The 24,011-nt window shown below is 48.2% G+C and overlaps 2 protein-coding genes across 2 annotated transcripts in view; both read left to right on the top strand.

Moving 5' to 3' along the window:
- LOC132389002 (low affinity immunoglobulin epsilon Fc receptor-like) overlaps window positions 1-6,915 on the top strand; it is a 32,668-nt gene extending 25,753 nt beyond the window's left edge. The window contains exons 5-9 of the mRNA XM_059961419.1: window positions 2,580-2,696; window positions 4,241-4,633; window positions 5,147-5,289; window positions 5,790-5,854; window positions 6,065-6,915. Of these exons, the coding sequence (XP_059817402.1) occupies window positions 2,580-2,696; window positions 4,241-4,633; window positions 5,147-5,289; window positions 5,790-5,854; window positions 6,065-6,254 (908 nt within the window). The 3' untranslated portion in view covers window positions 6,255-6,915. The remainder of the gene's footprint in view (window positions 1-2,579; window positions 2,697-4,240; window positions 4,634-5,146; window positions 5,290-5,789; window positions 5,855-6,064) is intronic.
- A 482-nt stretch (window positions 6,916-7,397) lies between these two features.
- LOC132389001 (uncharacterized) overlaps window positions 7,398-24,011 on the top strand; it is a 44,074-nt gene continuing 27,460 nt past the window's right edge. Inside the window, exons 1-5 of the mRNA XM_059961417.1 lie at window positions 7,398-7,486; window positions 11,497-11,615; window positions 21,119-21,298; window positions 22,092-22,163; window positions 23,432-23,551. Coding sequence (XP_059817400.1) covers window positions 7,398-7,486; window positions 11,497-11,615; window positions 21,119-21,298; window positions 22,092-22,163; window positions 23,432-23,551 — 580 coding nt within the window. The remainder of the gene's footprint in view (window positions 7,487-11,496; window positions 11,616-21,118; window positions 21,299-22,091; window positions 22,164-23,431; window positions 23,552-24,011) is intronic.

Here is a 24,011-nt window from a genome sequence, read left to right as displayed (position 1 = left end):
CCCTATCACCATAGCTCTCCCACTCCTTTTCTTTCCCTCCTGTGCCGCAGAGCCACCCATGGTGCCATGAACTCGGCTCAGCCTTCCGCTAAAGAGACATCTCCCCTAACAGTGTCCAAAACAGTATATGTGTTTTGGAAGGAGATGACCTCAGGAGCCTCCTGCACTACCTGCCTACTGCTACGCTATCTAGTGGCAACCCATTCCCTTTCTGCCTATGTAGCCTTTACCTGCGGTGTGGCCAACTCAGTGAAAGTGCTATTCACGACTTTCTCAGCATCGCGGATGCTCCAGTATGAATCCAATCGCAGCTCCAGACGCTCGATGCGGTCTGCCAGAAGCTGCAGTCGGACACACGTCCTGCACGCATAGTCGTCAGGGACACTGGAAGTATGCTGCAGGATGAACAAACCACGGGGCCAATCTCAGCTGTCATGTCCGACCCAATACGTTGCCTCAACTTTTAAAATTCTCTCCTTTTAAAGGAACTTAGCCGGCCTTACCTGTCTTGATGTGAAGCTCGTCCTCAGCCTCTGCGCGCCGAAGCCTCTCGAGATAAAGCCTTCCTACACTGTCCCCGTCTACTCAGTCACAGTCCGACTTACACGCGCTTGCGCAGTCGTGCCCCCGGTAAACAGCCGAAGAAAATTTCACGCAGACTCCACTCTCTACGTAAAAATATTCTGCCCTCTATACTTAATTCCAAGTACCTTAAAACCATGCCCTCTCGTGCTAGCCCTTACAACCCTGGGGAAAAGCCACTGACTATTCGCACGATCAAGTCATCTCATCATCTTTTACAATTCTATCAGGTCACCTCTCATCCTCCGTCGCTCCAAGGAGAAATGGCCGAGTTCATTCAACCTATTCTCATCAGGCATGCTCCTCACTCGGGGAAACATCCTTGTAAATCTGCTCTGCACCCATCCTGTGGTTACCCCGTCTTTCCTATTGTGAAGCGACTAGAACTGAGCACTGTTTTCCAAGTAGCGACTGTCCAGGGCACTATGTAGTTGTAACATGACCTCTCTGCTCTTAAATATGTATAAATGATTCGAATGAAAGTGTAGACGGCTGGGTTAGTAGGTTTGATATGGCGAGAGCTGGTACTGTGGAGAACAAAGAAGACTGGCAAAGAATTCAGTGGGACATAAATCAGTTACAGATATAGTTTGGAGACCGGGCCGAGCGAGTTTAACCCGGACAAACATAAAATGTTGTACCTTGATAGGTCAAATGAAGGAAATGACACGCTATCAAATCCAGGACCTAAACAGTGTTGAAACATAGAAACATAGAGAACGTACAGCATAATACGAGCCCTTCAGCCCACAATGCTGTGCCGAACATGTCCTTACTTTAGATGGGCAGAGGATCTTGGGGTCCATGTTCACAGCTCCCTGAACGTGGATGCACAGTTTGATAGGATGGTTAAGAAGTCCTGTGGCATTCTTAGATAGATAGATAGATAGATAGATAGATAGATAGCTAGATAGATAGATAGATAGATAGATAGATAGATAGATAGGTAGATAGATAGATAGATAGATAGAGAGAGAGAGAGAGAGAGAGAGAGAGATAGATAGATAGATAGATAGATAGATAGATAGATAGATAGATAGACAGATAGATACTTTATTCATCCCCAAGGGGAAATTCAACATACACTTATTGTAGCAAAACTAATTACATACAGTATTTAACTCAGTATAAATATGATATGCATCTAAAATCACCCTCCAAAAAACCATTAATAAATAGCTTTTGAAAAGTTCATAAGTAGTTTACTGAAGTGCATTGAGTGCTCATTTAAACTCAGTCCTAACCCCGGCACTTTAACATGTCTTGCCCCTGGTGGTTGAATTGTAGAGCCGAATGGCGTTGGGGAGTAATGATCTCTTCATTCTGTCTGAGGAGCATTGCATTGACAGCTACCTGCCGCTGAAGCTGCTTCTCTGTCTCTGGATGGTGCTGTGCAGAGGATGTTCAGGGTTTTCCATGATTGACCGTAGCCTACTCAGCGCCCTCCGCTCTGCCACCGATGTCATACTCTCCAGTTCTGTGCCCACGTCAGAGCCCGCCTTCCTGACCAGCTTATTAAGACGTGAGGCGTCCCTCTTCTTAATGCTGCCTCCCCAGCACGCCACCTTCATTTGTCGGGGCATTGAGTACAAATGTCAAGGAGTAACGTTGTAACTTTATAACAATCACTAGTTAGGCTGAATCAGGCGTATTGTATACTGTACTGCTCACCCCAGTATCAGTGCGTTGGGGAGCCTCCGGAGAGGTTTAACCGGACTCTGCTGGGATTCGGTGGTTTGTGTTACAACGAGAGGTCGGACACCTGGGTTGCTTCCTCTGGAGCGGAGGAGGCTCAGGGGGGATCTGACTGATCTCTGAAATCCGACAGACACCTGTCGGTCTTTGTAAACTCAAGGAATTTGGACTCTCGGCGATGGCGGTTGAAACTAGATAAGATTGAGGGAGGGAAGGTGTGATCGTGGTTGAAGGAGAGAGCGGATGGTGACCCAGTGGGGTCACGGCTGAATTTACACACACTCTGAATGGTCTCTCCGCAGGTCCGCATAAACAGGAGACGAACGAGAACATCGGAAATAGACGGTACCGGAAGATCTGCCTTCTCTGCCTAGTTACGTCCGTCCTTGTCGCGATAGTGGCCGGGCTGTCGATCTATGGTGAGTCGATCGGGCTTCTGGTGGAGTCAGACGTAAACAGACAGAGTGGAAAGAAACGTGAGCGTAAAACACCATAGTGACACGGACACGCCCCTCAATGTGACACTGACATATTGTTCACTGTGACGTCGACAAGTGCCTCATCGTGCCCCGATGTGACACCGACATCCCCCTCACTGTAACACCGAAACGATCCTCATCGTGACCCCGACGATCCCCTACCCGTGACACCGACACTCGGTTCAATGTGACACTGACATCCCCCTCACTGTAACACCGACACGATCATCATCGTGACGCCGACGATCCCCTACCCGTGTCACCGACACACGGTTCAATGTGACACTGACATCCCGCTCACTGTAACACCGACACACGGTTCAATGTGACACTGACATCCCCCTCACTGTGACAGTGACACGATCCTCATCGTGACCCCGACGATCCCCTACACGTGTCACCGACACACGGAGCAATGTGACACTGACATTCCGCTCACTGTAACACCGACACACGGTTCAATGTGACACTGACATCCCCCTCACTGTAACACCGACACACCGTTCAATGTGACACTGACATCCCCCTCACTGTAACACCGACACACGGTTCAATGTGACACTGACATCCCGCTCACTGTAACACCGACACACGGTTCAATGTGACACTGACATCCCCCTCACTGTAACACCGACACACGGTTCAATGTGACACTGACATCCCCCTCACTATGACAGTGACACGATCCTCATCGTGACCCCGACGATCCCCTACCCGTGTCACCGACACACGGTTCAATGTGACACTGACATCCCGCTCACTGTAACACCGATACACGGTTCAATTTGACATTGACATCCCCCTCACTGTGACAGTGACACGATTCTCATCGTGACACGGACGCGCACTTCACCGGGTCGCCAGGACACGCCTCACCGTGACCCCGAAGTTCCCCGACACGTGACACCGGCACAGCCCGCACTGTGACACCACAATAGAATGAGTGAGGATTTGGGTAGTGTAGACTAGGAACACAGGCAATATGGTGGGACGGTTGAGGAACAATGGTGGACGCAAAGAATTTTTTACCCTGTTGAACAAAACTATAAACTGCAGAGACAATGGGAGAGGGGTGGGGAGAGCCTGCCTTGCATAACGAAGGAAATAAAATAAGGTATCAGATTAAAAGCTGGTGCAATAATTCGCCAAGTGTTGTGGGAAACTGGAAGACAGGGCAATCTTTATAAAGCAGCGAAAAAAAAAACACTAACGAGTAACAAAAACATGGAAGCTAGATCATGGTGAGTTGTGTGCCGCAGGAGCCGGTGCTGGGCCCGCAACATTCCGCAAGAGGGCTTCGAGTGTAGTGTATCTAATTTTGCTGATGATACTAAACTGAGAGGGAAAGGGAATTGTGCAGCAGACTATCAAGAAGGCAAATGTGATGTCGACAATACCCTGACCGTGACACCGACAGGACAATCAGCGAAACACTGACACGCCACTCGATGTGACAGCGATATTTGACACAATATCGCTCTCAGTATCACAGATTCGTCACTCTCTGATCACCTGCGACCGAGACCACCAGGAAATTTGGGAACAATATCAGGAGATAAACCGGAACCAGCTGCAATGTCGACTTCAGCAAGATGAGTTGAACAAAACACTTGAATCCAGCATAACCCAGAATTCCCGCCTGGCTCTCTCCCGGAGCACCTGTCTCAAGGATATCTCCGTCCTCAACAACAACCTCTCCATCCTCGAAAACAAATTGTTCGTCCTCGAAAATGAAAACTCCGTCCTGAAAACCCATCTCTCCGATCTGAATCAAATCGAAACCAACCTCCGTCAAAAGAACAGTGACCTCGAAAATCAGTACCGATCTCTGATCAAAGAGAAGGGTCAAATCTGTCAACTGCTGACCAGCAGAAAAGGTGAGTTAACACACCAACCTCCAAACCACCTTCACCTACTACTCATCATATTAAAGAGAGGTAGGAAGATATAATTTGAATCTGGCCACCGGTGTCTGACCCGGGGAGTGTGTGATGGGACGGCGTGGAGGGAGATTCACTCTGTGTCTGACCCCGGGAGTGTGTGATGGGACGGTGTGGAGGGAGATTCACTCTGTGTCTGACCCCGGAAGTGTGTGATGGGAGGGTGAGGAGGAAGGTTCTCTGTGTGTCTGACACCCGCAGTGTGTGATGGAACGGTGTGAAGGGAGATTCACTCTGTGTCTGACCCCGGGAGTGTGTGATGGCACGGTGTGGAGGGAGATTCACTCTGTGTCAGACCCCGGAAGTGTGTATGGGAGGGGGAGGAGGAAGGTTCTCTGTTTGTCTGATCCCGGGATGTGTGATGGGACGGTGTGGAGGGTGTTTCATTTTGCTCGGATTATTTGACGTACCGGGTGAGCAGATTGACTTTTCTTTGTTCCTGATTTCCAGAACAAACGTGTTCCCAGAACTGGATCAGAAATAAAGGCCGCTGTTATTTCATATCCACCGTCTACGTTTCTTACGATGAAGCAAAACAACATTGTTCAAGCTTTGATTCAAGACTGCTTGAAATAAATTCAAATGACGAAGCGGTATGACTGACACCACTGTATGATTCCACACAAACACACGAACGTCTTCCACACTGGGGGTGAGAGACAGTGATTGAAGCTCTGTACTCTGTTCAGACACAAAGTGAAAATTCATCTGCACCTCCCCATCACACACACCCGGGGTCAGACACAGAGTGAATCTCCCTCCACACCGTCCAATCACACACTCCCGGGGTCAGACACAGAGTGAATCTCCCTCCACACCGTCCAATCACACACTCCCGGGGTCAGACACAGAGTGAATCTCCTTCCACACCGTCCCATCACACACTCCCGGGATCAGACTCATAGTGAATCTCTTCGCATTCTGTCCCATCTCACGCACCCGGAGTGAATCTCCCTCCACACCGTCCCATTACACACTCCCGGGGACAGACACAATCTCAATCTCTTCGCACTCTGTCACATCTCACGCAGCCGGGTACATGCACTGAAAGAGTCTCCTTCCAAGCATTTATAGACGATAATTCATTTCACAGAGTTTTATTTCCAACTCTATTCTCTACCGTTACCGGACATATTGGATCGGAAAATGTGAAGACCGGTGAGTTTTGGACTGGCGCAGGCGTGTGGTGTTGGAGTGGGCGAGTGGGATCCATCTGGGGAATAACACGAGACTGTGCTGTTGGAATGGGGCAATGGGATTAGTTTGGGGATTAATTCATGGCTCTGGGGGGGTGCAAGACAGGGTTGTAGGTATGTGTGTGCGCTATTTTTTTTCTCTCTTATGTAATTGTTTAACTCTCTTTGACAGGAACGTGGAATCTAATCTCCTGTATACTGTGAAAGATAGAAAACCCACCTGCACTCGGTGTAAAGCGTACGGATGGACTTACAACTGCAGTGATGGACACTATTTCATCTGTGAGAAGTCTGCTCCTTTGTCCCCGGATGTTCTTGAAAAGATGCTTGATCTCTGTCAAGATCCCATGGGTGCATTTTGAGTCAAGTGACGACCCCTCTTTCCACACCCCCCGCATCTCTCCCTAACTCTCACTCCCCTATCCTCTCCCAATCTCCCAACCTCTCTGCCCCATTCTCCTGGCTCACTCTCGTCACCATTCTCTCCCCCGCTCTCCTTCGCAACTCCTCTCTATACCCAACCTGCCCGCTGCTGATCTCCATCTCCCACTCTGTTTCCCCTTTCCCTACGCCGTCCTTATCATAGTCCCGTCCTTTCCGCTCTCCCTTCTCTTTCCAGCCTATCTTTCCCTACTCTCTGCACACCCACTCTCATCTTCATTCTGTGCCCTCTGGCTATTGATTACCCCAACCTTGCGGAAAATGTCTCTGCACATTCACCCTATCTGTGCCACTAGTGGATATATACGCCCCTGCCAGGCCACCTCTACCCTCCAAAGGAATAAAGTCACATCTTTCCTTACTTCTCTCCATAACTCAGTCTATCTAGTTCTCTAAACAACCTCGTAGATCTTCCTCTGCACTCTTTCCAGCTCAGTGGCATCGTTTCCACAGCAGTGGGACCAAAACGCAAGCACGAACGTCTTCTACAATTGCAACGTTTCCTGGTGAATCCTGGGCTCAGCGCCCTGACTGATGAAGGTCCGGGTGTCGAATCTCCTCTCTACCGGTGTCGCTTCTTTTCCTCAATAATCACCCCTGACTTATTATCTGAGACTGGTAAATAACCTGTAATTTGTTTATTTGCAGCATCATTAAAGTGCTAAAATGTAAGATTAAAGTCAATATGAAAATTAATAAATACTGCAAGATGGTGAATACTAAGCCAGTGTTTACGTGTCGTGGGAGCGCTCGCAATTTGATGGCGGAGGGGAAGCAAATGATTTAACTCGTTTAATATCGGTCATCAGGCTCCTGTATCCCCTCCCGGACGAGCACAGGGCAATTCCCGGGTGGCGGGGGTCCTCAGTGATGGATGTGATCCTCTCGGTGTATCGCCACATGCAGATGTCCACTTTGGCTGGAAGGGTTGTGCTCGTAGTGGGTCCGTAAACCTCTGCAGCCACCGGCCACCCTGTGTGTTGCCGCCTCCACACGAGGCGGGCATGCGACACGCCAGAAAGCTCTCCACCGCTGCAATCCATTCCGTGACGGGAGAGCTGCCGATGGCGGTGAAGGCAAGTGCCGAGTACGGTCCAGAATGCACTCCGAATCAGGCACGAAATAAACAGGACGTCAATGGTGAAATCCAAAGGTAAAGTCACAAAGAGCGGCGCAATAAATGGATCTCCTACGGTAGAGCACTGAGTGCTCAGCACGGGACTTTACCGACAGAAATCCTGTGGCGGAACATTGGCACAGAATAGCTGGCAGTCTGAGTCTAAGAGGGAAAGTGACAGCGAGGAATGGGAGTGTTGAAATCTGAATGGCTGAGGCCGTTCAGTCGGGATACGACACCTTCTTCCCGTCTGCCTGAATGTGTTGACCCAGTGTAGATCCTCAGAGATGCTGACTCCCAGATTCCCAGGAACTTCAAATCCGAGGATAGTGGCGCAATTCAGCCAATTGGCTCATCGGGTCTGCTCCAGCATTTGATCTTGGCTGATCCACTTTAGTGTGAGTACCAGTCAAACTCTGACATAAAGATGCCCAGTAAACTCTCCTCCACGGCCGCCGGTGGCAATGAATTCCACAGACTCACCTCTCTCTGACAAAATAAATCTCTCCCAATCTCCGTGTAAATGGGCATCCCTCCATTCTGAGGCCGAGCTCGCTTGTTTTAGTATCGCCCCAGCCCAACCTTAACAAGCCTTCTCTCCACAGCTACTTTATCGAGATCTCCATCATTTCACAGGTTTCCGTGAGGTCACCCCTCATTCTTCTGAATTCCATTGAGTACAGAAACAGATCAAACGCTCCTCCTGTGATAAGCGTTCAAATCCCGGAATCATTTTCGTTCCCCCGCGTGGAAACCACTCCACAACCGTTCAGTGTCGGACATCAGGCTCCGATATCTCCTCCCCCATGGTACAACTAGGCACAGGGCAATTCCCGGGTAGCGGGGGTCCTGAGTGATGGATGTGATCTTCTCAAGCTGTGCCGGGTTACATCGCGGTGTATCTCTATATCACCGTTTATAACGAGTTCAAATAACTCTCTGCTCCGTCTGCAGAACAGAGAACGTAGATCAGAGAGGGGAACACACCCATTGGCTCATAAAATCGTGATATATCAATCAAACAAATCCCTACTTCCGACACCAACTCCGTCTCCCTCAGTTCCCTGTAGACCCACGTGCCTGTTAGACCCTCTTAACAGCCTCTTTGAATCTCCCTCCACCGCCAGCGCTGGCAGAACGTTACAATCACAATCCACTCTCTGTGACAACAGAAAGTTACCAAACTCATATCCCTTGAAATTCCCCACTTTCATCTTGATTCGAGCCCTCTGCGATTAGGCATTCCATCCTAGGGCTAAAAATATCTGCTGTCTGCTTTATCTGTTTCTCTCGTAATGATACAAACAACTGTCAGATGTTCCCTCAGACCGTCCCGCTCCAGACAAAAGAAACTCTCTATTCGTGGCAGCGCCCCAGTGAAACCCTTTGGTATCTCTCCAAAAAAATCCATACTCTTCCTGTAACGGGGCGACCGGAAATAAATGCGTGTACTGGGAAAAGTCAAACAATCCCAATTTCGATCTACTTTGTCCGTCAGTCCCCCGGCACCCCAATCTTGTACACTGAAGTTGCCCTCTTCACGGAATGGGCACTCCCTGTTTACAACTGCGGATAATTCCTGACCCCAATAAAACAGGCTTTCTCTCCAATTTAAAAACTATACCCGAGGCCAGACCTATCCAGTTCCATAATCACATTTGTATCTAACGGCATAACCGTCACTAGATGCACAGTGGTCTCCTGCACAAACATCTGTCACATGCCTTGTCCTGCTCCGTACGGGGAGATCAAGTATTTAGCTCTCTCGTTGGGATTCTATATCTACTAATTAAGGAAAATTCATTGAAAACATTCGACAAACTATACTGCTGGTCCTTTCACAGTATGGGGCTCACATTTAATACCGAAAATGTTAAAATCACCCAATATCACAACCTCATATTTCTTGTCACAGCCTGTGACCACTATACAGATTTGTTCCTTTAAACCCCAGGACAGGTTGTTGGCCGATAATGCAGCCCTGTTGAATGTGCTCAGACCTCTCTTATTGCTCAGCTCCACCTTTATAGCCTCAGCTAGACGAGCTCTTCAGTCTATCTCGACTGAGCACTGCTGTGATATTTTCAATTACCAATAACGCCACACCTGTTCCTTGGTTTATTTCCGCATTCGCACGACTAAAACAGCGGAAACCCGGAATATTAAGCGACCGTTCCTGCCGATCCTGCAACCAATTCTCACAAATGGCTCCAGTATTATTCGTCCATTCGTTGAACCAGCCCTGAGCTCATCTACCTTTCGTACAATACTTCCTGCTTTGAAACGCACGCCGTTCAGAACATGAGTGCCAGCAGGCTCAACATCTTGCTTCCTGACGTTGCCTGAGTTCGAAACAACATCTGTCCCAACAACCACTCTACTCTCTCCTATGGCATTCTGGTTTTCATCCCCTGCACCTCTCCTTTTTGATGGCAAACCTTCCCGCTGGTATATTGATTCCACTCCAGCAGAAAAGGTAAACAGAGAGTTGCTCAGGGCAGAGGAAATCAAGGAGTTGTACAATGCTTCCTTGACTAGTAAACATAGAAACATAGAAAACCTACAGCACAATGCAGGACATTCGGCCCACAGATCTGTGCCGAACAGGTCCCTACCTTAGAGCTACCCAGGCTTTACCCATAGTCTTCTATTGTCTAAGCTTCATGTCGCCATCCAGTAGGTCCTTAAAAGACCCTATCGTTTCCGTCTCCACCACCGCCGCCGGCAGCCCATTGCACGCACTCACCACTATCTGATAAAAACATTCCCCTGACATCTCCCTCTGCACCCCCTTCCAAGCACCTTAAAATTATGCCCTCTCGCTCAAGCCGATGCAGCCATGGGGTAAAGCCTCTAAATTGCACGCGATGAATACCTCTCTTTATCTTGTACACCACTATCAAGTCACTTCTCATCATCCGTCGCTCCAAGGAGAAAAGGCCGAGTTCACTAAACCTATTCATATAGGGCATGCTCCCCAATCCAGGCAACATCCTTGTAAATCTCCTCTGCACTCTTTCTGTGGTTTCCAGGTCGTTCCTATTGTGAAGCGACCAGAATTGAGCACCGTACTCGAAGTAGGGTCTGATCATGGTCCTATACAGCTCAAGATTATCTTTCGGCTCTTAAAATCAGTCCCACGATAGATGAAGGCCAATTCTCCTTATGCCTTCTTAACCACAGAGTCCACCTGCGTAGCATCTTCGAGTGTCCTATGGATTCAGACCCAAAGATCCCTCTGATCCTCCACACTGCCAAGAGTCTGACCATTAATACTATATGCTGCCATCATATCTGACCTACCAAAATGGGCCACCTCTCACTTAACTGGGTAGAACTCCATCTGCCACTTCTCGGACTAGTTTTGCATCCAATCAATGTTCCGTAATAAATTCTGACAGCCCTCCACACTATCCACAACACACTCAACCTTTGTTTAATCAGCAAATTTACTGACTAAACCCTTCACTTCCTCAGCCAGGTCATCTATGAAAATCACAAAGAGTAAGGGTCCTAGAACTGATCCCTGAGTCACACCACTTTTCACCGGCCTCCATGCAGAATCTGACCCTTCCACAATCACTCTTTGCCTTCTGAGGGCAAGCCAGCTCTCGATCCGTAAAGCAATTTCCCTTGGATCCCATGCTTCTTTACTTTCTCAAGCAGCCTTGCATGAGGTACAGCCGCCCATTCTCCTTGAATTACTTTCACGGTAGCTCAATTACAATACTAATACTCAAATACTAATACAATACAATACTCAATTACAATATTAAGGTAACGCTCCTGCAGCCAAGTTTCACCAATGGCTTAAAATATCATTCTTCCAGGAGTTGACCCCTGCCTGAGCTCATCTACCTTTCGGAAAATGTTTCCTGCACTGAAACGTACGCAGCTCAAAACCTATGTCCCAGCAGGCTCGACCTTTTGCTTCCCGGCTTTGTCTGAAGTTTTAACTACCTCTCCATTTTGTGTTATGTTGTTTTGCTTTTCAACCCCTGCAACTCCTGATTAAACCCAACGACTCCCCCTTCCTAATGGCAAAGCTACCCGCTGGGGTATTATTTCCACTTAATTTCAGTTGAAAACAGAGACAGCAGCTCGCTGGCGGAGAAAATGAAGGATCTGCGCCACCCGGGGGCTTTAGGACCGGGCGTCCGGGCAGGTGAATGTGCTGCCCACTAGTGTTTGCTCGGTAGAAGTCAATCTCTGTTGTGCTCGAATGCAGATTTCAGTTGCATATATGCTTATTTATGTATACGTACTGTATATCGTATATACAACAGATATCCACCGTGTGCTTGTTGTTTGTCCATCCTAGAAGGAATATGTGTGCTTTGCGCCGCGTGTGATTGTTGGTATTGTGTTTTTGCTGATGTAATGCTAACTCAATTAGCTGCATTGGCCTTCATCTATCGTGGAATTGAACTTAGGAGCCGAAAGGTACTGTTACCGCTACATGGGATCCTGGGAAGACCCCTCCTGGGGTACTGCGGTCATTGCACGTCGCCTCACTACAAGACGGATGCGGAAGCCACAGAAAGGGTGTAGAGGAACTTTACAAGGATGTTGCCTGGATTGGGGAGCATAACTTATGAGAATAGGTTGAGTGAACTCATCCTTTTTTTATGTGGAGCGACGGAGCATGAGAGGTGATCTGATAGAGGTGTATAAAATGATCAGAGGCTTTGATCTTGTGGATAGCCAGGGCTGGAACGGTTGACAGAAGAGGAGACCGGTTTAAGGTGATGGGGAGAAGGAACAGAGTAGAACTCGGGGTAACTATTTGGCTCAGAGAGTAGTCAGTGCGTGGGATGGGCTGCAGGCAACGGTAGTGGAGACGGATACGATAGGGTTTTTTAAGAGACTTTTGGGTAAGAACATGGAGCTTATTAAAAGAAGCTATGGGTAAGCCTAGTAATTTCTAAAGTAGGGACATTGTCAGCACACATTGTGGGCCGAAGAGTCAGTATTGCTCTGTAAGTTTTCTATGCTTCTATGTATTCATGGATATTCATGTGTAGTTGAATGCCGATTTATCTTGCATTGTGTAGAAACCGTCTCTTATGCACAGGTCTCAAATTCCTTGGAAGAGAACCCAAAGATCCAGCTGTGTGCGTTCCTCATTCCGACCAAAGCACCTCAGACACGTTTTAATCTGTATTATCTTCCTATTTCTGTTCACACCAGCGGAACTTTGCCTGCTCACCCCCTCTCTTGCGATTGCTGAGGACCCGATCCAAGGGGTAACACCCTGGCAGCAGGGAGGCAACATACCTTCCAGGAATCTCTCACTTGCCAACAGATCCCCTTTTCTGTTCCCCAAACATAGACTCCCCTACCACCACATCTCGCTTCGTTTCGCTCTCCTCCCTTCCCTTCTGAGCCACAGAACCGATCTCACTGCCAGTGTCCTGACCTGTGAGACATATCTCTGTTTGGACATTTGCACCCCTCTCCCCCACACAGATGTATAGAAAATGGTATACATGTTATTGAGGGGATTATCCACAGGAGACACTTTGCACTGTCCCTGGCTTTTAAACCCTTTTCATTCTCCTGACAGTCACACAGTTTCCTGTGAACTGCACATTTGGTCTAATTACCTCCCACATGTCCGCCCGTATCATCCCATCAACTTCACGAATGAACCCGAGATCATCCTGTTCCAGTTCCAGATCCTGAACGCGGAGTTTTAGAAGCTGCATTCGGATGCACTTCTCACAGGGGAATTCGTCGGAGACACTGGAGGTCTCCCTGCCTTTCCAAGTCCTGCAAGAGGACTCTCCAGCCAGGAATATCGACTGCTCTAACAGTGCAATTATAAAGAAGGAAACAAACAGCATACTGAACTCAAACCTACTAACTGTTTACCATAGAAACATAGAACATTACAGCACAGAAACAGGCCTTTTGGCACTTCCTGGATGTACCGAGCCATTTTTCTGCCTCGTCCCACTGACCTGCACCTGGACCATATACCTCCATACATATAACCGTCCAAGTTTTTCTTAAATGTTAAAATTGAGCCTGCATTTACCACTTCATCTGGTAGTTCATTCCACAATCCCACCACTCTCTGTGTGAAGCCCCACCTAATGTTCCCTTTAAACTTTCCCCCCCCTCACCCTTAACCCATGTCTTCAGTTTTTCTTTTACCTCCCCTCGCCTAAGTGGGAAATGTCTGCTTGCCCTCACTTATCTTTATTTTCCCTTTGTTGCTCAAACAAATGCGAGGTGCTGCTTTCGAAAGCACACATTCTTCCCTCCCCTAATATCTGACCGGAAGCGGTCCCAACGGCAAAAGTAGATTAATCTGTGACTCCGGCTGACGGACACAGATGGAGTCTCCTTTTGATACCTCAGCTTTATACATTCCCGGGGTCGGACACAAAGTCAAGCTCCCTCCATATCGTCCAATCACACACACCCGGAGTTATGCACATAGTGAAGCTCTCTCCGCCCCATCTCATCACACATTCCAGGGGTCAGACACAGCGAAAAGCTCCCTCTCACACATTCCCGTGATCACACACGGGATTGCAGCTCCCTCCACACCGTCCTCTGGGCAGACGCTGAGTGACTCTCAATTAGAAACGATATATCACACCATCCGTGGTCAGACATAGGGGGAAGCCCGCTCCACACTCCAACATCACATTCAGACTCAGTGTGAAACCTCTTCTTCCTCGTCTGGTCACACGCTCGCGGTTCAGACATTACGTGCCGTTCTCCTCTGCCCATTCATTTCGAGAGAACTGGAATGCCCAAAAGTGGATGTAATTTTAAGACCTAATAAGGAACTGTGAGGCTTCGTTGGCAGCATTGTGAGCAGGTTTTGATCTCTTATCGAACAAAGTATGTGCTCCTATTGGAAAGGGTTCAAATCAGATTCACTGACATGATTCCAGGATTGGACGGATTGTCATATGATACAGTTTGATGGTTCTGGGGCCTGTCCCGGCTGGAATTCAGAAGAATGTGGGGTCACATTGAAAGCTCTCCGATGCTGAAGTGCCATGAGAGAGTGGATGTGGAGAGAATGTTTCCTGTGTAATTTGGGAACAGAAGACTCAGCCTCAAACTAGCGGGATTTTTTTTTAATCTGAGATGAGGCGGAATTTCCATCGCCATAAAGTGGTGAGTCTGCGCAATTCAGTGGCGTAGGTAGGCGTGATGGCCCAGCCATTCGAAATTTAAAGTCAGGGTTTGAAAAACTCTTCATTATTCAAGGCCGGAAGTGGTAGCAGGAGAAGGCGGGAGGCTGGAACTGAGAATGGGTCAGCCATTATGATATCATTGCAAGTGATCTAACAGGTTGGGTTTACTAGAGAGGCTCCAGTCGATTTGAACTAGATAAGGTGGCGAGAGGAAACAAAGTGTAGGAACAGATGTCGTCAAGAAGGAAGATAAAGAACATAATACAGTTGTTTGCACCGTTAGTGATAAACAGAGAGGAAAAGGTTTCGAATGTATTAAATGGATTAGTTTTAAAGCGAGGAGCATTGTAAGAAAGCTGGATGAGCTTAGAACATGGAGCGATCCCTAGAAATATGATGTTGTAGCTATTCGTGAAACTTGGTTGCAGTAGGTGTGTGATCGGCAACTAAATATTCTTGGATTTCCTTGCTTCAGATCTGATAGAATTGGAGGGGCAGGAGGGGGTGGTGTTGCATTGCTTGTCAGAGAAGCTATTACAGCGGTGCATTGGCAGGGTAGATTAGAGGGCTTGTCTGGGGAGACTATTTGGATGGAATTGAGGCAAGGGGATGGTGTAGTAACACTCATAGGGGTGTATTATAGACCACCTAATAGGGAACGAGAATTGGAGAAGCAAATTTGAAAGGAGATAGCATATATTTGTAGTAAGCACAAGGTTGTGATTGTGGGAGATTTTATTTTTCCCCACATAGTCAAAGGGCTGGATAGTTTGGAGCTTGTAAAATGTGAGCAGGATCGTTTTTGCAGCAATACATAGAGGTAGAAGCAGCAGTGTTGGATCTCCTGTTGGTGAATGAGATAGGTCAGTTGACAAAGATATGTGTTGGGGAGCACTTCGGGTCCAGTGGTCGCAATAACATTAGTTTCCATGTAATTATGGAGAAGGATAGGACAGGACATAGTGTTGAGAGATTTGATTGGAGAAAGGCTAGCTTGGAAAAGATGCGAAATGATTTAGAAGGGATGGTTGGGACATTGTTTATTGGAAGGATGTAATGGAGAAATGGAGGTCACTTAAATGTGAAATGTTGAGGGTACCGAATCTATAAGTTCCTGGCAGGTTGAAAGGAAAGTTTAAAAGAAAGCAATGGATGAATTGGCGAACAGGTGATGGCATAGCTTTAATGTGCATGGAAGTATGTACAAAGCAGTTGGCAGAGTTAAGTTTTTTAGTCTGAGATTGGTGTTTAGTCACATCCTCAAAAAATTCAATCAGGCTCGTAAGGCACGACCCGCCACGACGCCATGATGACTACTCCTCATCATTTTATACCTCTACAAATGCTCAAAAATCCTGCCTCTCAGGATCTTCCACATCAACTTACCAACCAATGAGGTAAGACTCACTGGTCTGTAATTTACAGGGCTAACTCTTCTCCCTTTCTTGAATAAAGGAACAGCACCCGCAAACCACCAATCCACCGGAACCTCTCCCGTCCATATTGATGACGGAAAGATCATCGCCGGAGGCTCAGTAACCGCCTTCGTCGCAACCCCCCCCCCCCCCCCCGACATTAGCCCGGGTACATCTCATCCCTTCCAGCACCTTATCCAACTTGATGCCTTCATAAAGCTCCAGCACATGTTCATTCTTAATATCTCTTAACATCTACATGTTGAAGTTTTTCAGTCTGCTGTAGTTGGCCCCTACTATCACTAAGATCCTTTCACAAAGTGAATACTTAACCAAAGTATTCAATAAGTGCCTCTGCAATTCCCTCCAGTTCCATACGCACTCTCCCACTGTCATACTTGATATGTCCTACTCTTTCACATCTTATCCTCTTACTCTTCACATTCCTATAGAATGCCTTGGGGTTTTCTTAACCCTGCCCGCCAAGGCCTTCTCAAGGCCCCTTGAGGTTCTCCTAATTTCTTTCATAAGCTCCTTCCTGTTAGTTTTATAAACGTCCAGTACTACCTAGCTCTCTGAAACGGCTGTAAGTTTTCCTTTTATTCTTGACTTCATATTTACGGACTTTGTACACAACTTTTCCTTTAGCTTACCAAACCTCCCTGTCTCATTGAAACGTGCCAGTGCAGTACTCCACACTAATATCCCCTGAATATTAGAAACATATCTTCTGCACCTTTCCCTGAGAACATGTTTCCAACTTAAGCTTCCAATTCCCTGTTTTATAGCCTCATAATTCCCCTTACTCCCATAAAACAATTTTCGAAGATGTCTGCTCCCATCTCTCCCAATGCAGTTCTAAAGGAGATAGAATTATGATCACTATCTCCAAAATGCTCTCCTACTAAGAAGTCCTGACGCCTGACCAGGTTCAATTCCCAATACTAAATCAACTACAGCCTTTCCTCTTGTAGGTTTGCCTACATATTGTGTCAAGGAAACTTCCTGAACAACCTAACGAACTGCAGCCCATCTTTACCCCTTGCTCCAGGGAGATGCCAATCGATATCGACGAATTTACAATCTCCCGTCACGACATCTCCTCTATTATTATAACCTTCCTGACTCTGTTTCCCTTTCTGCTGCTCGTTATCCCTGTTACTATTGGGTAGTCTATAAAAACACCCAGTAAAGTTATAGATCCCTTCTTGTTCCTACTTTCCACCTACAGGGACTCCTTAGAAAATCGCTCTGTGGCGTCCACCTTTTCTGCAGCCCTGACACTCTGATCAACCGTGCCAGCCCCCAACTCTTTTGACTGCCTCCCTGTCCTTTCTGAAACCTCCAAAACCCGACACTCGAAGTAACCATTCCTGTCCCTGAGCCACCCAAATCTCTGTAATGGCCACCACATCTTACCTCCAACGGAGATAGTGTTCAGAATTCTGCATCATTTAGCATAGCATTGGAGAGGCATGGGAACAGATAAGTTAGCAAAGAATTTAATTGGAGTAAGGAAATGTATGAAGCTACTTGATGACAGAGATCTATAAGATTATAAAGCTAGCAGGAAGCAAGTTAAGAAAGGAAAATAGTAGAGCCAGAAGTGTGCCAAAGATGGCCTTGGAGGACAGAATTAAGCTAAACCGCAAGGCGTTCTGTAAGTATGTGAAGAGCAAGGGGACAAGGCGGGAGGGAATAGGAAGATTTAAGAGTTACAGTGGAAAAGGGTGTATGGACCCGGAGGAGACAGCAGAGGTTCATAATGAGTACTTTGCTTCAGTGTTCACTAGGGCAAAGGGTTTTGGCGCTTGCCACGGTGTCCTAGAGCAGCTGAAAAGCTTGCACATGTAGATAATAGTAAGGACAATATTTTGGAGCTTTCAGAAAGCATCAAGTTCCATCATTCACCGCGAAAGGACGACCACGATATTGTACGTCCTGATGGATTGGATTGCTGAGCCTCTGGCGATGATGTGTGTACTATAAATGGGGACAGGAGAGATAGCCCAGGAAATGAAAGACCAGTGAGTCTTACCTCTGTGGTTGTTAAGTTGATAGAGAAGATCCTGAGAGGCAGGATTTATGAACATTTGTAGAGGTATAAAATGATTAGTAATAGTCAGCATGGAATTATCAAGAGAAGTTCGGGCCTTACGAGTCTGAATGAGTTTTCTGAGGATGTAACTAAACAGATTGATGAACGAAGAGCAGGAGATGTAGTGCATATGGATGTCAGCAAAATACTTGATGAGGGACAGCATGCAAGGCTTATTGAGAAAGGAAGTTGGCGTGGGATCCAAGGGTGCCTTGCCTTGATGGGTGGATCCAGAACTGGCTTCCCCACAGAAATAGTTGTAAACGTGTCATATTCTGCATGGAAGTCTGTCAACAATGAAGGGCCTCAGTGATCAGTTCTGAGACCCTTACTCTTAGTGATGGGGAGGTGGAGCGATGGGTTAGTAAGTTTGCTGATGACACTATGATTGGAAGAGATGTGGATAGTGTGGAGTGCTGTCAGAGTTTATGGCAGAATATTGCTTGGATGCAAAACTCTGCTGAGAAGTGGTAGGTTGTGTTCAACCCAGGTAAGTCCGAATTGGTTCATTTTGGTAGGTCAAATGTAAAGGCAGAATATAGTATTAATGGTAAACCTTGCAGTGTGGAGGATCAGAGCGAACTTGGAGTCCGAGTCCATCAGACACTCAGAGCTGCTGCGCAGTTTGACTCTGTGTTTAAGAATACGATGCATTGGCCTTCATCAACCGTAGAATTGAGTTTACCGGCCGAGTGGTGGATGATGTTACAGCCCTATAACACACCGGTCAGACCCCACTTGGAGAACTGTGCTCAGCTCTGCCCACCACACTACAGGAATGATGTGGAAACTATAGAAAGGGTTCAGAGGAGATTTACAAGGAAGTTGCCTGGATTGGGGAGCATGCTGTCTGAGAATAGGTTGAGTAAACTTGCCCTTATCCGAATTGAACTGCATGTGCATCCGCTGGACCCACTTCCTCAGATGATTAAGATCCCCCTGTACATGATAACTGTCCTCAGTGTTGTCAACGCCAACGACATTACAGTCTTCGGCAAGGTTATTAACTGTTCCTTGTCCAATCACTAACAAACCGCCATTTTGTTGACCACAATTAAACCGGTCAGAGAGGTCTTAGTGAGTTCCACATCGTCCTACAATGTAGTCCGCGACATGAACCTTGTTAAAGGGCTTGTTAAAGGCAATGAAAGTTACCTCAACGACCCGTGCCGATCAGCATCCCCGGTCAAATCAGACCGAAAAATCTCCCTGCTTCTCACGTCATCAGACATCACTTTCTCTCTTGAATGTTCCACGCTCCCGATCTCCTCCTCTCTTTCCCTCTCTCACTAATACAGCACATTTCTGCCTCTCCCAACCTTCCATCTTCCAGAGCGTCTACCATCTAGGATACTCTGAATGGACTTAAGGCTATGCATGTTACATATACCAATAGACGAAAATATTTCTTACACAATCAAATCAGCCAGTCATCTCTGCCTGCGTCCCACATCATTACACCCGAAGGATTTTCCCGGTTTTACCGGATTGGATTCTAAAAGAATTTATCCCGAGATCAAACAAGAAATAAAGACACGGACCTCTGTATACGGTTAACCTTTCAGTAGGTGATCACGTTGTCTTACGACTCCGTCAATATCTTGAATTTATACAGTGAATATTGGGCGATAGCCAACAGCCGAATATAGTGAGCGATTTCAAGAAGCACTTGTAAAATATCAGACAGTCTGCGAATGCTTCCGGACGGTGAACAAAATCAGAACTGCACGTCTACAGTCAGTTCCTCTTTTACCAAGATATTGTCGGACAAAGGTTAACACTACCCCATTCTCTTCATGAAAAACTGTTAGCTCGCACAAGCAAGGCAGCGTCTTCATCTTATCCTGTGTCCCTCGTGGCCTCAATTATCAGCTCGTCAAGCTTGGCAACAACATTTAGTTTTTCCAAAATAAAACAAAGTAACATCATTTGAAACATAAGACTTAGGAGCAGACTCAGACCGTTTGGCCCATTGAATCTGCTCCAACATTTCATCGTGGCCGATCCAATTTACTTTTCAACCTCAATCCCCTGTCTTCTCCCTGTATTCCTTCAAACCCTCAACAATCAAGAACCACAGAGAGAGAGAGAGAGAGAGAGAGAGAGAGAGAGAGAGAGAGAGAGAGAGAGAGAGAGAGAGAGAGAGAGAGAGAGAGAGAGAGAGAGAGAGAGAGAGAGAGAGAGAGAGTGCGCCTCTGGACGAGGAAAGCGAGGAATGCCTGTGGAGAGAAGGAGTTTCGAGGTGAGCTGTTCATCTCACTCGGAGGGACGGGGTTTCAATCACATCGGTGGGTTTGGGGTGGGTTTCCTGCTGCCCTGCTTTCTCGCACACAGGGTCTGAAGCCCTGCTTTCTCGCAGACAGGGAGTCAGAAGCCCTGGCCATGAGCAGGAGAAGCGGGAGCGTCCATTGCTGTAAACAGGAATGAGCTGGGGGTACATCTATCTCGGATAATTGAGGTTCCGTATGAGTGAGAAAATCCCTCGGACGTTCCCTCCCACAACATTCGTCCACTCCGTCTCAACTCACCTCCTCCAAATTCTTTCCTTTCTCTGCTGAAGATTCCACATTCCCTCAATCCTCCCAGAATCCCTGTTCCACCTCCACCCCGATCTTCATCCTTTCTCTCCTCCTCTCCGCTGCCTTGTTCCACCCTGATATCTCTCCCTTACCTCCGTTCACCGATCCTCGCTCCCCAATCACTCGCCAACACTCCCACCTTCATTTATCCAACTCTCACCCTCTCCGCTCACTTTTCCCCAATCTCCATCACTCCTTCCTCCCTCCTGTCGCCTTCTCTCCCTCCCTTCTTGCCAGTCTCTTCATTGTCATCCACCTCTCTATCTCTACCCGACCCCAAATCCTCCCCTCTTTCTCCCCACTCTCATTACTCTTCCCTCAAGCACCGTCACATCTCACGAACACCCTCTGCAACGCCCTCAATCTCTCTGCTCCCCGCACTTCCTCACCCTGCTCTCGGTTCCTCTATTCATCAGGTCTTCATCCGGATTTGGTTGATACCGGTCTAACCTACTTGTTAGCACAGGCTTCCTCTTACAACGGTTGTTTCCCAAGTCTGAGCTCAGAGACACAGAGAACCCTCGGCAGGATGGACCGGAGCGAGAGATACATGAATGTGAAGTTGGGAAAAACAGACTCACGATGTCCTTCCCGAGGTGATTGGGGAAGAGAGACAGGCGACAGCTCTAGTCTGCAGCTTATCCGCGGTGTGTGTGATGGGCCGAGTGGAGGGAGTTTCACACTATGTCTGACCACAGGAGTGCGTGATAAGACGGTGCGCAAGGAGTTTCACTTTGTGTCTGACCCCGGGAGTGTGTGATGGGACGTTGTGGTGGGAGTTACACTCTGTGTCTGACCCCGGGAGTGTGTGATGGGACGGTGTGGATGGAGATTCACTCTGTGTCTGACCCCGGGAGTGTGTGATGGGACGGTGAGGAGGGAGATTCACTCTGTGTCTGACCCTGGGAGTGTGTGATGGGACGGTGTGGAGGGAGATTCACTCTGTGACTGACCCCGGGAGTGTGTGATGGGACGGTGTGGAGGGAGTTTCACTTTGTGTCTGACCCCGGGAGTGTGTGATGGGACGTTGTGGTGGGAGTTACACTCTGTGTCTGACCCCGGGAGTGTGTGATGGGACGGTGTGGATGGAGATTCACTCTGTGTCTGACCCCGGGAGTGTGTGATGGGACGGTGAGGAGGGAGATTCACTCTGTGTCTGACCCTGGGAGTGTGTGATGGGACGGTGTGGATGGAGATTCACTCTGTGTCTGACCCCGGGAGTGTGTGATGGGACAGTGTGGAGGGAGATTCACTCTGTGTCTGACCACGGGAGTGTGTGATGGGACGGTGTGGATGGAGATTCACTCTGTGTCTGACCCCGGGAGTGTGTGATGGGACGTTGTGGAGGGAACGTTATGCTGTCTCTAACTTTCGCTGTTCTGTCCCCAGCTGAACCTGATGTACCGTACGTGGAACTTAATTTCAAGACCCCCTTGGCGTCCTGGGTGCGGACAGATCAAGGTCAGTTTCATGTTTTTTTTGGTTTGACACTGTTTAGCTGATATGTCCCATCCTGTTGACAGATCTCATAATACAGCGGGAACGCGTGGGAGAGACGATGGGGTGGGGTGAACTTTTGGGGAGGGTGCACTGAGGATAGAGCGCCCTCTGAGCGGCGAAAAAGAGCCCCATGGGCTGGTTTGAGGAGTGTGGGCTGTGGGAAGGGTCTGTGAGGAGAGGCAGCATTTGATTTGCTGTGTGTTGGAAGGGGCGATGAGGAGCGAGCGCTGTGGGACGGCGTTGCGGAGATGAGTGAGCGCCGTGTCGGTGTGGTGAGGAGGGACACAGCTGGAGAGATGGTGAGGAGGGAACGCGGTATAAAGCGCTCTCCCCTTTTTCATAACCCCACTCTTTTCCCTCTTTCCCCTTCTGTCCCTTCCCTCACCTCCTCCACACTTTCCGGTCTCTCTCTTCCCCTCCACTATCTCCCCGTGTTCTCTACTGTCTCCCACTGCCCCCTACTCTTCGCCCTCTCTCCCCTTCCTCCTCTCCCTCTCGTCTCTCAACTATCAGTCACCGTCTCTACCACTCTCGGTCACCCCCTCCTGCGCGTTCCCTCTTTCTCAGTCCCCTCTCCTACTTCCCAGTCCGCTCCTCCGGTTTTCCGACCTCACTCTGTCCCTAAATTTGCCCCTCAAATCCCGTCAAACCATCTCCTCTTATCTATCCAAGGCTATCTTCCTTTCCCCGACGCGCTGTCCCCTCGCTCTACTCTCTCTCTCTCTCTCTCTCTCTCTCTCTCTCTCTCTCTCTCTCTCTCTCTCTCTCTCTCTCTCTCTCTCTCAAATTCTCCTCTTCACGCTTCCCCATCTCTCCGATTTTTCTCCTCCCCACACTCTTTTTTCTACCCCGCTGTCGTTCGCTCTCTCACAAAGTTATTTATCCTCTCACCGTTCCCGACTCTCTTCCCCCTCTCTCCGCCTCTTTCACCCCGTACTCCCCCATTCTTTTTCTCGCATCTTCCCGCCCATCGCCCCTATCGCTGTCTTCCCCTTTCAGTTCATCGATCTCCTCTTCTGCCTCACCGTGTCTCTCATGTCTAAAACCTCTCCCCATTCTCTCTCGCTGTCTCATCTCCGCTCTCTCACCTGCCATACTCTCTCTTCCCTCACACCCTCTCTCCTTCCTCTCTCCCGACACCCTCGCCCAGTCTCTACCGCTCTCACTCTCTTACTTATTTGCCTGTCCGACTCGCTCTCTCTCTCGGTCTCTCTCTCTTTCTCTCCCAGACGTTTTGACCTCCACCTACTCAGAGCTGAACTTTCCGAAAGAGAGACCCCGCATCGCTGAGGACGAAGATCCTCCCATTTCCTCGGGAGCCGACGGGTTATCAACCACTGCACAAACAGGTCAGAGTTCACGGTGATTACGTCAGTCTGGAGGGTCCACGTGTAATACTCCCAGGTGTCCAAGTTTCTAATGTATCTGCCTCGACCACTTCCTCTGTCTCCCATTGATTGACCACCATCTGGGTGATAAGATGTTGTCACTCGGCTCCCCTATTATATCCCTGTCTGCGATATATATAGATGATTTACATGAAATTGTAGATGGGTGGGTTAGAAACAAAGAAATATAGAAAAATACATCACAATATAGGCCTTTCGGCCCAGAAAACGGACCGACCACGTCCCTACCTTAGAACAACCTCGGCTTTACCCATTGCCCTTTATTCCTCTAAGTTCCATGCAGCCATCCAGAAGTCTCTTCAAAGACCCGGTAGTTTCAGCCTCCACCACCGCCGCCGGCAGTCCATTCCGCGCACTCGCCACTCTCTGCATAAAAACGTACCCCTGACGTTCTCCTCTG

The sequence above is a fragment of the Hypanus sabinus genome, unplaced genomic scaffold, assembly GCF_030144855.1.
Source record: "Hypanus sabinus isolate sHypSab1 unplaced genomic scaffold, sHypSab1.hap1 scaffold_457, whole genome shotgun sequence".
Classification (NCBI taxonomy): Eukaryota; Metazoa; Chordata; class Chondrichthyes; order Myliobatiformes; family Dasyatidae; genus Hypanus; species Hypanus sabinus.
Note: the sequence above shows the minus strand (reverse complement) of the source record. Positions and strands in the feature narration are given on the sequence as shown.